We start from the raw sequence: 14,360 nt of genomic DNA on the forward strand, positions 1-14,360 counted from the left end.
CAGTTAAAAAATGGGGGAAACTGGATAAAGTCTGTAATCTGGTTAACAGTACTGTACTGATGTGAATGTATTGGTTTTGATATTGTAGTGTAGCTATGCAGATGCCCTGCCCCCCGCCATGGTAGCTGTGTGAAAGGTTCACAGTACTCTGTACAATAAGCCTGCTGCTTTGGGGGACTTTACTATAAAACATGTCAAGTACCACCTGCAGAAGAGACATATTTTTTCTTTTCATTAGGCATTATTTACCACCTGGTCAGTATTCCATGGAAAAACAACTTGAAAATGGGTAAACAACATATATATGTATAACCGAATCATTTTGCTGTACACCTAAAACTAATACAACGTTATAAGTTAACTATACTTCAATTTAAATTTTTTTAAAAATTAAAAAAACATTGAAACAATTTACAGTGAAATACATACACAATAGAGCCCTTTAAAGAAAAATAAAGATTACAGAGCCCTGAGAAGCCATAGACAGGAAAAGGGGAATCATTTTACCAGGAACCAGGTATCCATACTGTAATTGATATAAAGGATTAATTGTAAACAAAATGCTTAGAACTCTGCTGATGCTTAGTAAGCGCTCAAGGAATGTTCATTCTTAGCTATCATGAAGGGTTATTTTGTCCTTATGTGATAAAAAGAAGCAGACCAGTTATTCAGATGAAACAAAAACATTACAGACACAATGGTCTAAGAAGGAATTGTCACATGGTTCCTTTACAAAGTAGGGCCTTTGATTAGCATCCTGGACAGTGTCGTTGGTGTGGTTTATTCACAAAAGAGATAGGATTTTAAATGGCAATTGTTTTTTTAGTTTCTCCCAATTGAAGTGGGTGAGGCAGAGCCCAGGGATACACATGGGAGGAAGCACACAGGGCAGAATTCTCTATGTTGGGGAGCTGTGTGTGCATTTATTTTTATTGAGATATACATTCTTATACACATTATTTCTTTGGTGGTGACTTTTTGACCCATCTTATTGCCATTCCTCTGGAAATCAGTAGGTTAGCATAGGAAGAACGCATAATTTTAGCAAAGAGTACTGTGCTCTGCTTGGCCACATTCGGGATAACTGCACTGGGACTCCAGAAACCTTGGACAAAACTCATGTTCCAGCTACCAACCAACAAGGAAAAAGGCCTAGATAACAACCAACAGACTTTGGTGGGCTGTGTCCTATCTCTATGTCCTTTGTAGTCAGAGGTATAATAGAATGTTTGTAGAATAAGAATAACAACAACAATAATAATCTTTACAATAAACGCTAGCATTGGGACTTCCCTGGCGGCGCAGTGGATAGGAATCCACCTGCCAATGAGGGGAACACGGGTACGATCGCTGGTCTGGGAAGATCCCACATGCTGCGGAGCAACTAGGCCTGTGCGGCACAACTACTGAGCCTGCGCTCTAGAGCCTGCAAGCCACAACTACTGAGCCCATATGCCACAACTACTGAAGCCCACGTGCCTAGATCCCGTGCTCCACAACAAGAGAAGCCACCACAAGAAGAAGCCCATGCAAGGAGAAGCCCACACACCACAACGAAGAATAGCCCCTGCTCACCACAACTAGAGAAAGCCCCTGCACAGCAACGAAGACCCAACACAGACAAAAATAAATAAAATTAACCAAAAAAAGGCTATCATTTATTAAGTGTTTATCATGTGCCACACCCTGGGCTAAATATTTCACGTGCATTATTTCATTCAATTTTTGCAACAACTCTGTGAGGTGGGGACTATTTCCCTCCCTATTTTACAAATGGGCAACTTGAGGTTCAGAGAGGTTAAGTATCTGCCCAAAACACACAGATAATAAGCGGCCGAGCCACTTAGAAGTACATCTACAGGACTAGAGCCAGTGCCCTCTGTACTGCCTCAAAGTCAAATTAACACCACAAAGAACAAGGTATTGACCATCATCTGGTTTCCTACAGATCCTGTATTTTCTAGGGCCCGCTGTTATTTTTGTAACCTGGATGCTGCCACGGTGGACAAAGCATTAAAGTACACCCTCAAAAATTACAGTTCAGGAGAGATGGACAGAGGAGCATGAGGTGAAGGTACAAGGTCAAAGTCTAGCTGTTTGCTCCCATCCAGCAATCTGACAGCTTTGGTCTTGGAGTCAAACCAAACTCTGGGAGCTGCAGGGCGTATTCCTAAGAGCAGGTTGTGTGGCTGATAGCACCATTCTCTGAATTCAGTAGAGGCCCTGATGACCTCAACCTTTAAGAAAATCTTCACTTTAGTCAATCCATATCGAAGCTGCAGTGCCAGGATGCCTTCCTATGTAAACATTAATTATATCTGGGGCTACAAACATAGCGGTTGAAGAGGAGAGTTGATAAGGCAGAGTATGAGTTGCAAGGGTAGAGTTGTTGGATATTTGCATTCCTAACATTCATAAGATAGTGCCAGGAGAAAAAGAAATAGTTTTGGCCCACAGAGTATTGGCTAGGAAGAGTACCTGAGAGTTTGCAGATACTCATTTTCCCTAGTTTAGTTTGTGCTTCCTCAGTTTAAGAACCAGGGTCCTTGATTCATCACCCAAAGGAGAGAGATGGCAGTCCGAGAGAGGAGTGCTACCTTTTGCAGAGGCTCCAGAAGAAATCCAATGGCTAGGATGACAATCAGCACGATGACAGCAGAGAGAAGGCCAGCGATCTGTGAAGATGAGAGCATTCTCATCACAGACTCAACTTCCCCCCAGGCTCCGCATCCCCAGTGACTCATGCAAGGATGACCCTCACAGCAAACATCCTCCAATACCTGGGTTTTGCCTCCTGTACTCTCCTGGACCCCTGATCTGGAGAGGGCTGTACTTGCTGCAAATCCTCTGAACGATCCACCGAATATGTTACCCACTCCCAAGGCGATTAACTCCTGATGGGAGAACAAGGAAGAATCTTCTTTAGACGCGGCACCATTGATATTATGCATGCAGAATAGTATATAAAGTTGCCTAATTAGACCCGGCGTTGGTTTATATTTACCTGATTGCCATCAATGGGATAATCGTATTTGAGGGAATAGACGCTGGCCACAGAGAAGGCCACCGCAAAGCCAACAATGGCAATGCCAAAGCAGTCTCCGATGGTATCTTGGAAAGTCTGCACATTAGGTGTGATAGGGGCCTGAAACCTGAAATTGAAATTAAGCAAGTCAGAATGTCACCAACCTGCTTATAAACCTTCAACGGTATCCATTTGTTCTCAGGAAAAGTCCAAATTCCTTAGCGAGGTCCCAATTACCCCTCCTCCACATCTTGATTAATTACTACCATTTTCCCAGAATTTATACTCCAGCTATACCAAGCTTTCTTTGTTTCTCATCACCCATCATCTCTCACCTTGAAAGCTTCTAATTTGCTGATGCCTCTCCCTGAACCATTCCCCTCGTCCCTATCCTTCCCTCCAGAAAGTCTCTTCTCACCCCCAAGGTCGGGGTTAGGCAAGATTCTCTATGCTTCCCCAGTTCTTGATGCCTCCTGTTTCCATCCCTGCCCCTCTCTCCCCCAACTCTCCATCCAGACCCAGAGCAGGGGCTGTAACTGGTTCATTATTCTATGATCAGGACCAACAATGGTCCTTCACAGCATATATCAGGTGGTCAGTAATTGTTGGGCAAGTCAACGAATGAATGAATGCAATCTAGGCTGAGTTGTGCCTTTGGAGTATGACTAGCAAGAATTTAGCACCACTGAAAACCTTGGAATCTGTTACCTTACTGTTGAAAAGCAATGCTGCCTGTATTTGATATGAGTGTAAATCTAGTCCAGTGATAGTGATAAATCTGATATGATTTTGCTAGCATAGCCACACTATAGTGTACACTTAGATCAATATAAGCTTTGTGCAAAATGTCTCAGATCCCACTTGTATTGTTACATTGGGTTGCAAAGTATCACCCATTATGCCTCCAATAGCTATCCATGGATGAAGGCTCTTTGAGCAAACACAATTCTGAGAGAAGGAAAGCAAGAAATTCTTCCCTTCATTGATAATGATAACCTTTCATGGAAAACCCTTAGCAAACAGATGGGCATTAGACTCTGCCCCGCGCTCCACAGAACTTCTAGAGCCAACTGTGGCCCTGATGGAGGGCGGGTTTCCATTTAAAGTGAGATAGTGTCAGGGAAACATTCAAGTCACAGAGGATACTCCTGTGCCTGTGCCTCATGAACTTAGAGCAGTTAAATAATATTTACTAATTGTATTATAAAGTCCAAATATCCCAAACTCAACATCAATTTATTAAAATGCTCAGCTCCTATAAACATCTGTTTCTGACCTAAAACTTACTGGAGGTAAGTTAATTGGGTCCATTCAACTCTTTTTAAATTGCTATTCATGTTTTGTGAATGTTAATAAATTTTTTGCTCTAATTTTGAAGAAGTACTATTATTTCATATTCTGCAGCTTTCATAAATCAGAAAGTTAGCTTGGAACATTATATATAATCTAAAACCAGTGGTACAATTATAATTTGCATTTTATACCAAAATAACCAGAAGCCTGCTATTATTCTTTTGTTCTAGCCACTAATCACCATAGGCAGAGTGGTGTGATGGAGATTTACAGTCTGAAAACTTGATTCATTTCCTGGCTCTGCTACTTACCCTGGTTCCTCGTTTGTAAAGTGATGATAATAACACTTGTTCTCTTTTCTTCATAATTTTTGTGGGAGGGTCAAATAAAATAATGAATGTGACTACTGTTGACACACTGTGAAGTACAAAGTACCTGTAAGCTACTATTACAGGGTCCCTCTGGAATCTGAATATATCTTTTGTGTTTCCTTTACTATTTCAATGATCTCTTTCCTTCAGCCAAGTTATTTGCATTCAGTGTATGTGGCTTCACAAAGTCACTTCAAGGTGTCATATTCATTAATAACAGATTAGCAATAATTAGCAATCGTTACCTTCCAGTTATCTTCTATTTGCAATTATCAGAAATTTAAAATGCTCACTCGATTATCACTCAGAAAAAATGGGCCTGTAAAAAGCATGTAGGGGCTTCCCTGGTGGCACAGTGGTTAAGAATCTGCCTGCCAGTGCAGGGGACACGGGTTCACGCCCTGGTCCGGGAAGATCCCACACGCCGCGGAGCAACTAAGCCCGTGCGCCACAACTCCTGAAGCCCACGCTCTAGAGCCCACGAGCCACAACTACTGAGCCTGCGTGCCTAGAGCCCCTGCTCCGCAACAAGAGAAGCCACTGCAATGAGAAGCCCGCGTACCGCAGAGTAGCACCCGTTCGTCGCAACTAGAGAAAGCCCAGGCGCAGCAACAAAGACCCAACACGGCCAAAAATAAAATTAATTAATTAATTAATTTAAAAAAAAAGCGTGTAAAGTGCCTAGTACCTAATTTAGGTGCTAAATTAGGAACAGCAGTAATGCAGTTTGAACACTTACAGTAGGCCAGGCACTTCAGGACATCACACATATTAACTCACTTAATCCTTACAAGAACCCTATGTAATAACCTATGCTATTTTTAGCCCCATTTTTACAGCCAAAGACATTAAGGCACAAAGTTTATTTGCCCAAGATCAGGAAGTGAGTCTGAAGTAAATCCTAGGCACTCTGCCTCTAGAAAGCATGAGTTTGCTTACTGGGCTACACTGCCTCTCTGTAGAGTGTAATGACCTATAAATGTGAGTTACCCCTTTCCCCACCCACACACACTATGGAGGGAGGTCCACTGACATTTAAAATATATTTACTAAGTAATGTCTCTAAGATTGTAACTCAGTGTTCTTACCTTTTATTTCAAAACCTTTCTGGCAAGATCCTCTTTAATTTTGTATCTACTTATCTATCTAGTTTGTGTCTCCCAAGATGTTTAAATAAAGCATAATCACTTGAAAGTTGCAGAGTGGAGAGAAACCCTAGAAATAGTCTTTCAGCTTCGGCCTAATTTCTACCATTTAAATTAAAAGTGATATTTGTGATCCAAATATTACAAGTGTAACAATTTTATCTGATGATAAAAATATTTTTTGTTTAAAAATATATATTTGGGGGCTTCCCTGGTGGCGCAGTGGTTGAGAATCCGCCTGCCAATGCAGGGGACATGGGTTCGAGCCCTGGTCTGGGAAGATCCCACATGCCGCGGAGCGACTAGGCCCGTGAGCCACAATTGCTGAGCCTGTGCGTCTGGAGCCTGTGCTCCACAACAAGAGAGGCCGCGATAGTGAGAGGCCTGCGCACCGCGATGAAGAGTGGCCCCCATTTGCCGCAACTAGAGAAAGCCCTCGCACAGAAACGAAGACCCAACACAGCCATAAATAAATAAATTAATTAATTAAAAAAAATATATATATATATTTGCTTTTTTAAAAAAATTTTTATTTATTTATATATTTATTTATTTATTTTTATGGCTGTGTTGCGTCTTTGTTTCTGTGCGAGGGCTTTCTCTAGTTGTGGCAAGCGGGGGCCACTCTTCATCATGGTGCGCGGGCCTCTCACTATTGCAGCCTCTCTTGTTGTGGAGCACAGGCTCCAGACGCGCAGGCTCAGTACTTGTGGCTCACGGGCCTAGCTGCTCTGCGGCATGTGGGATCCTCCCAGACCAGGGCTCGAACCCACGTCCCCTGCATTAGCAGGCAGACTCTCAACCACTGCGCCACCAGGGAAGCCCTATATATTTGCTTTTAATAGAATTTAGTTAGTTTTAAGTCAGCAATGCAATGCATATAAATGCTGATTCCTGGAATAATTCTCAAATACTCCTAAGCATGGGGAGGGAGGGAGGGTTTTTTTTTTTTTTTTTACAGGAATACCACCTTTCCTTGGTAAGCAAGTTGGAAGAAATTGATGCTATGGCCAGAGGGCAGAGAGAGGAAAGAGCACAAAACTGGATCTCCCTCCTCAATCCAATAAATGCAATGGAATACGTTTTCAAATTCCTTGTACAAGCTGTGCCTCCCATCCTTCTGCAGCGCTAAGAGTTGCTCTGGGCTTGTCTTGAACTTGATCTTCAGAAAGGACAGAGTGTGCCCATCTGGATTGCTCAAGCAGCGTGTGGCAGGTATTCCTTCAGTGTCTCCTTTGAACTGTCGGAACTTGGCTCCAGTAACCTCAAACAAAACACTACATATTGTTTATAGTAATTTATGGCCAAGGAAATCTGGTTTCCCTCGGTTCCTTTTTAAGGGGAGGAGCAAGTTTACTTTGCCTATTTTTCTACTTTCATTATCTCACTTTTCTTGCGTGTGAGCCCCTTCTCTTCTGGTTTGTGAGTTCTTCCACACAGAGAAACTTTCTGATGTTAAGAACTGCAGACCCTATGTCCTTTGTGACTCCCTCCTAGAAGGAGAGTAGTGAGCCCTCCTCCTGGATGCATGATGGATGCCAGATACAGGGAGGGTTCTGAGCTGGGTTCATGCATTTCAGCTTGGAGTCGTTCGTCACTACTGCTTACTCTCTAATTAGTGCTTGGAGATGCCATAATAAGAGAGACACTTACCCACTTTTCATCTTCCCAACCACGGCCACGTTAAACCTGTTTTTGAAGTCAAAGCCATAGGACACACCTGTTGCGATCACAGTCTGCAAAGTTGCAAATTAGAAAAGTTGCAAGTTAGAAATGGGAGATGTAACTAAGAGTCTTACTTTGAAAAAAAAATACCATTGCCAAAAGCCACCCCTTGACTTATTAGATAAGAATCTCAAGCTCAGGTTTGGCTACTTTTTAAAAAGTCCCGAGGCAATTCTGATGTACCACCAAAGCTGAGAACCACAGCTCCATTCCAATGGGTCTCTCACTAGGATTCTCAGAGGTCTGCTCTCTGCCCCATCCTTGTCTTACATGGAAAGAATAAACCCCAAATCATCAAAGCAAGTTATTAAATTCTGAATAAAGAGAAAACCATACTAAATATGATACCCAGAAACTGCAGAGAGGTCGCCGGTCCCACTAAAACCTCCTGATCTACAGACCGTGAAGGGCTTTAGACATAAAAACACAAGACTAACGAATTATGAAAGAAACTCTTGAGACGATCAGTTACCATGATGAGTTCAATTGGAATAGGCACTGGAAGTTTGGCTTTGTAGCGCTGATTTATTTCTTTAACCACAAATACCACCAACAGGATAATCAAGGATGTCACAAGGTCTGCAATATTAGTCTTCTCTATTTGTGAGAATATGGAAATTAGTACCTAAAGCATAAAAGTAAGAAACACCCAAGTGCTACATTAATGTGTAATTTGGATATAACACTTAATTAATTCCAAATAGATAAAAATAAACATAGACGTGAAACGACTGACAGATTGATAGCAATTCCCTGTTCCGCTCATGTTAGCCATGAGTAATTGTAGAGACTAGCATGGAGATGTGAGAAGGGTAAGTCAGCACAGCATTGTCACCACACTGGTTTAGGGATGCTCTTCGTCTAGTGTTGAATTTTCTTGGATGTTTTTCACATTTTTATAACTGGTCTCTTCTGCCCTTAGGTCTCGTTGCCATCTTTTTTATTTCACAATCAACACTACTGCTCTGTCCAGGGAATAACCTTTGACCTCTGGTAGTTTTTCTTAGCATGTATCCCCTTAATTCCTGGCTTTTTTTTTTTTTTTAAGGTTCAGACCCCTCACATTTCTTCGTTGACTCTCTGTCACTTTTGGAAACTAGTTTCCTGGCTAGCCGTGCAATTCTCGAAGCCAGTTGGGTGCCATATCTGTGGGATCCAGACAGCTCAAGCAGGTCCAAACTGGATCCCAAATGGTTCCCAAAAGGCTCCACTTCTGGAATAGCTCTGGATGGGAGTGAGAGAGCGCTGGTTCCAATTTGGAGGGAGTTTGTCTCTGATTCCCAAAGACTGTCTTGACAGAAGCACTAACAAGCCCAAAGTCAGTAAAAGGAAGGAAATAACAAAGATCAGAGTGGAAAGAAATGAAACACAGACTAAAAAGACAGTAGAAAAGATCGATGGAACTAAAAGTTGGATTTTTGAAAAGATAAAAGAGACAAACCTGTAGCTAGCCTCAGAAAGAAAAAAAGAATGAGGACAAAAATACATAAATTCAGAGGCACTAAGAACACTCTCTGTTCTACAGAACATCCTTTAGAGGAGAGAAGAAAGAACCACTGCTCTATTTACATATTGGCCAATTTCCTTTTGTTTTATAAACAGGGATGCATAAGAGTCAGAAGTACTTCAATTCTAAGAGAACAAGACCTGCTTTTTAGAAATAGGGAAGCACTTCCACTCAATCAGCATATTTCTTTCAAAATAAGATTTTGAGAAAGATTTTAAAACTTGGGACAAACTTTTAATAATGGGCATCGATGTTTTTTCTTTTTAAAAATACTGAAGTTTCAAATCTAAGAGAAGTGGTAGTTAATTTCTGTTATTCACATCAGCTGATGTGGTATATGGTAGCTGTGGTAGATTTTCAGCGTTGTTCTCCTTGCCATTTTTTCTTAATGTGAATACGTTTCACAGCCCATTGATTTCTTGGAAGTTATAGGTAAGTCCTGCAGCAAAGGCAGGAAAGGAAAGTTCTCCTGGAAACATGATAGTGAATTTCGTGTATTTCCATATTTTTTAAGCATAAGGAATACTTACTTTGAAAATTGAAAAGGGATCAGCGTGTGCTGGGACTGTCAGCTGAAGAATAAATTTGAGCTGGGAAACCAAAACGTGGACAGCGGCAGCTGTGGTGAAGCCACTGATTAAGGATTCGGACAGATAAATCACCACGAAGCCCAGCTGCAGAACCCCCATGAGCAACTGCAAAGAGAGAGCCAGAGCCTTTGTTAGTGTAGATTCAGAGAACACCTCGGCAGACTGAAGGATCAGCTACTGTAATGATTCAACATGTGGAGGTTCAGCCTCCACTCCTGTGTCTTGAAGAAGCAAGTGTTGTTGCCTCCTGGAAAACCTCCCATGCAAGGTACCACCCTCTGCTTCCCTCCCCCATCCCAACACCACCCCCCCCACCCCAAGGTGGAATGTTACATGGTGTTCACATATCACATCAGTCCAGTATACACCCAAGAACTAACAGGTTTCTTCTCTTCCCTCTTTTGAAGGCGTGGTATCTTTAGGAGGCTCACCCATAAACCTTTCATAGCAGAATCTTATCTAGCATCAGCCCTCATAAATTTTCCCAGGGAATTTTCAGTTACCCTTTACAACTGCTGTCGCATGCATGGGCGAGCATCCATTCAGGTTCCCTCAAACAAGTTGCTTGACTTTCGTTAGGAAATACGTAACTGTTCATGACATCAAAAGTGCTTGATTTTAAATGAGGGCAAAAGTGGTTCATTCCCCCAAAGCATCAGGATTTTTCAAGAAAGTAAATGGATAGATGCTTGGCCTACCTCTCCACTCCTGTCCCTGGAATGCAAACTGAGCTGTGAGTTTGCAAAGGCACTAGGATCAGAGATGCACTCGGACCCCATTGTTGAATTGACCCCATTGTTGGTCAAGAAGACCCACCACTTATGTCTTGGTTTGAATTGACTCTTTTTTTCTTTTTCTTTAAGGAATGGTCTTAACTACTAATATCATTAGCCATAAACTTAGGCAACGTCTTGAGGAGTCTGACATTTTCACTATCTAACATCTTGAGGATAGGGGCATTTTCATAATCCAGGCATGGTGACAGGGGTGTGGCTTGGGAGTGAGGCTTTAAACCCCTCCATAATCCTTTTCAGCTTTCTCCAAATCTTTGACACGGACAATTCAAAGCGCTAAGCACCCATCCCTTCCAAATAGACTATAGTCAATGAGGAATTAGAAAGAAAACAGTTCCCAAGCTTCCAGTTTCTCTATTGCATAGAGTTCTGTTTAGTGAGTATATAAATTCCCAGGTATATTATTGAATTCAGCATTTCACTTGTCACCACATGTGCCTCCCCACTCTCGTTTTTCCTTCTCTCTAGACCCACTTTCAATCATCTTTGCAAAGTAGATCTGCCCTTTCACTTCTGCTTGTGGTGAGTGACTCTTCTTAAATTATTTCCAATGGGCCACTGAAGGAGGCATGTAAACTAACGGGAAGAGTCGAGAGGGGTGGCAGGAAGGAGAAAAACCAGAAAGATGTATACCAGTCAGGACACATAAATTGGGGAGGGTAGGTTCTGTGACAGAGTACTCACCTGGATGATTCCAGAAAGAATTGTGACCGTTGCAGCCACCATCACCTTATGCTCATCTAGTGATAAATCATTAGCCACTGAGCTATTAGTGGCTGTCGAATCAGCTGTATCGGCTGTTGGGGTTAATCTCACAACTACTGCTCCCACCATCATACTAAGAACTGGAAATGGACCTAATAAAGAGAGGGCGAGTTGTAGTCATTATGTCTCCCTATAGCACAGTTGTCTTTCAGCCATAATGTAGCATATAAAAAGACTGCTGTCCGGAGTTCTGGTCTACTTCCCCAAGCCCCAGTCCTAATTCTTACAAGAAACTATGACTCCTCTCCTGGATTCTGCACAATTTGGAATTGATACAATGCGTGGCTAATGGCATTCATAAAGAAAAGCAATGTGGGCATTAATTAGCCCAGTAGTTCACTTACCCACTGATATGTGTCTAGAAGTGCCCAAGAAAAAGTAGATTATGACTGGGAAAAAGGCTGCATACAACCCATAGCTTGGGGGGATGGTGACCAGCAGGGCAAATGCTAAACCTGTGAATACACAAGCATCAGTGTCCTTATTTCATGCAAAGGGATCATAGAAGTTTTCATTAGGTTCTTCAAGTATTTAAGATTGTAACTTAAAAATTATTTTATTAACTCAAATGTATCAACGATGTAAATGTAAGAGCTAAAGCTATAAAACTCTCAGAAGAAAACTTAGGTATAAACCTTTGTGACCTTGGATCAGGCATGGGTTTCTTAGACATGACACCTATAGCATAAGCAACCAAATTTAAAACAGATAAACAGGGCCCCATCAAAATGTAAAAATGTGTGCTTCAAAGGATACTATCAAAAAAGTGAAATGACAACCTACAGAAAGGGAGAAATTATTTGCACATTGTATCTTGGATAAGGGTCTATTATCCAGAATTATATAATTAACTTTTGCAATTCAACAATAAAAAGACACATAACCTAATTTTAAAATGTGCAAAAGATTTACACAGACATTTCTCCAAAGAGGTACAAATGGTCAGTAAGGACATGAAAAGATGCTCAACATCATTAGTCGTTGGGAGAATGCAAATCAAAACCACAAAGAGAGGCCATTTCATGCTCACTAGCATAGCTAAAATAACAAAGGCAGACAAGAACAAGGGTTCACAAGGATGTGGAGAAATTTGAACCCTCACCATTGCTAGTGGGTTATTATATGACACAGCAATTATACTCCTAGGTATATACCCAAGAGAAATGAAACATGTCCACACAAAAACTTGTGTACAAGTGTTCATAATAGTATTATTCATAAAAGCCACAGCATGGAAACAACCCAAATGTCCATCAACTCATGAATGGACAAACAAAATGTGGTATATCTATACAGTAGAATATTATTCATCCATAAAAAGGAATGAAGTACCCGTACATCATGGATGAAACTTGCAAACATTATGCTAAGTGAAAGAAACCAGACACAAAAGACGACATATTCTGTGACTCTGAATGAAATGCTCAGAATAGGTAAATCCATTGAGACAGAAAGTTGTTGCCGAGGGATGGACGGAGTGGGGATGGGAAGTGATTGCAAGAGATTTTGGGGGATGGTTGTAGTGAAAATGTCTTGCAATTAGTTAGTGGTGATAGTTGCACAACCTCATGAATACACAAAAAGCACTGAATTGTGCACATTAAAAGGGTGAATTTTATGATACATGAATTATATCTCAAAAAAAAAAAAGTTACCTTGCAGTACAGCCACCAGCCCTGTGCTGATTCCAGAAACAATGTCACTGAGGAGCCATTCCTTTATGCGATACGCTGGCAACCAAGATGCTATGGGGAACAAAGAGAGGGCAATTCTCTTGGCCTTTTGTGCAGAACAGCTGAAAACATTGAAAGCCACCATTCAGTTATTAATATCCAATTTTAAGTTTAGTACCTATTGTAAATGGAAAATTGGTAAAGATAATAATACATTATCATTTCACTAACTTTCCCACTAACATTCACCTCCCTACCCATATCAACTGCCCCCAAAGGATTGACCACCACCAAAGGATTTTTTTTTTTTAAGAAAAATGTTGCTTTTCTTTAGCCACAATAGAAATTATTTGTCATCCTCAGCTTGACTTTACAACACTCTGATGGAGAATTTTCCTCTGTCCTCATCTATCAGTCCTCTGATATGGAGAGATTGTGTTGAGAGCTAAGATTGGTGTTCATTTCAGAGACTACTTTTCTAGCCCTGGCAGGAAGTAGGAGGTTTGGAAACCAAAGATAAAGAGACTTTGGAGACTGTGGGCTAGAAAGAAGAGCTTGGAAGCTTAAAAATTTCAGAGAAAGTGCTTCATTTACTCCTAATGCCAGTACCTTAAAAAAATATCTTACCGGAACCACTTTTTGAGATGATCCAGAAGTGTCTTATGATGTCTGTGTTTCTTCTTATGTTCTTCCCCAAAAGCATTTGCGGAATACACTGGCCTGGCCACGACGTACTGATTCCCGATGGGTTCGATCATTCTGCTTTCTCTGACCGTTGTGGTAAGTGGAAGACCTTTGGAACTATGTGGCAAACCCTTCTTGCCTTTAGCAGGTTAAAAATGCCTGAAACCAAACAGAGCTTGCTTCTTAAATAACTCGGAGATAATGTGATGCAATTTACAGATGAGTGAGCTCTGAACTGAATGTTACCACCTTTTGAGATCAAAAGAGGCTGGATTAAGGGACCTAGATTGTGTTTTGTGACTGTGATAATCGCTTTTTACTGCAAGGAGCTGGACACAGCTCCGTTGGGTAAGTAAGCAAGGGCTTTGATTGATTTCTTTTTAAAAGATTGCCAAAAAGCAATAGAAATTGACTCAGTTTACTAACCAGTGAGTGCATTTTTGACTTGTAAAGCGAGATCCCAAGAAACGAATTTATTTAAAAAAATTTTTTTTCAGCAATGTTTCCAAAGTTATGGCACTGGGGGTACTGGGACAGGTTAGATTTAAAGTCTATTCATTACCCCTAACTCTAGTCAAGGCTGTTCCATTTGACCCATCAGAATTTTTGTAATACATTATAAAATGTTTTTAATTTGTGAAATTCAAGGATATTGCCCATTTAAGGTATTTTCTTATTATTTCTGGGAATTAAATAGAGTTTTATCATTTGTAGTTGAGGAAACTACTCAATTTACTTAACCTTTTTGAGCTTCACTTGTGTACTTGGAATAATAATACTCGTTTCAA

The 14,360-nt window shown here is 41.0% G+C and overlaps 1 protein-coding gene across 1 annotated transcript in view; it reads right to left on the reverse strand.

Annotated features, from left to right (window-relative positions):
* Nucleotides 1-13,646, reverse strand: part of SLC26A3 (solute carrier family 26 member 3) — a 29,622-nt gene extending 15,976 nt beyond the window's left edge. The window contains exons 1-10 of the mRNA XM_036863891.1: nt 13,516-13,646; nt 12,871-13,010; nt 11,560-11,670; nt 11,135-11,307; nt 9,597-9,761; nt 8,032-8,184; nt 7,488-7,570; nt 3,005-3,152; nt 2,781-2,894; nt 2,598-2,675 (exon numbers count right to left, since the gene is read on the reverse strand). Coding sequence (XP_036719786.1) covers nt 2,598-2,675; nt 2,781-2,894; nt 3,005-3,152; nt 7,488-7,570; nt 8,032-8,184; nt 9,597-9,761; nt 11,135-11,307; nt 11,560-11,670; nt 12,871-13,010; nt 13,516-13,646 — 1,296 coding nt within the window. The remainder of the gene's footprint in view (nt 1-2,597; nt 2,676-2,780; nt 2,895-3,004; nt 3,153-7,487; nt 7,571-8,031; nt 8,185-9,596; nt 9,762-11,134; nt 11,308-11,559; nt 11,671-12,870; nt 13,011-13,515) is intronic.
* Between the last annotated feature and the right edge of the window lie 714 nt (nt 13,647-14,360).

This window comes from Balaenoptera musculus, chromosome 9, assembly GCF_009873245.2.
Source record: "Balaenoptera musculus isolate JJ_BM4_2016_0621 chromosome 9, mBalMus1.pri.v3, whole genome shotgun sequence".
Lineage (NCBI taxonomy): Eukaryota > Metazoa > Chordata > Mammalia > Artiodactyla > Balaenopteridae > Balaenoptera > Balaenoptera musculus.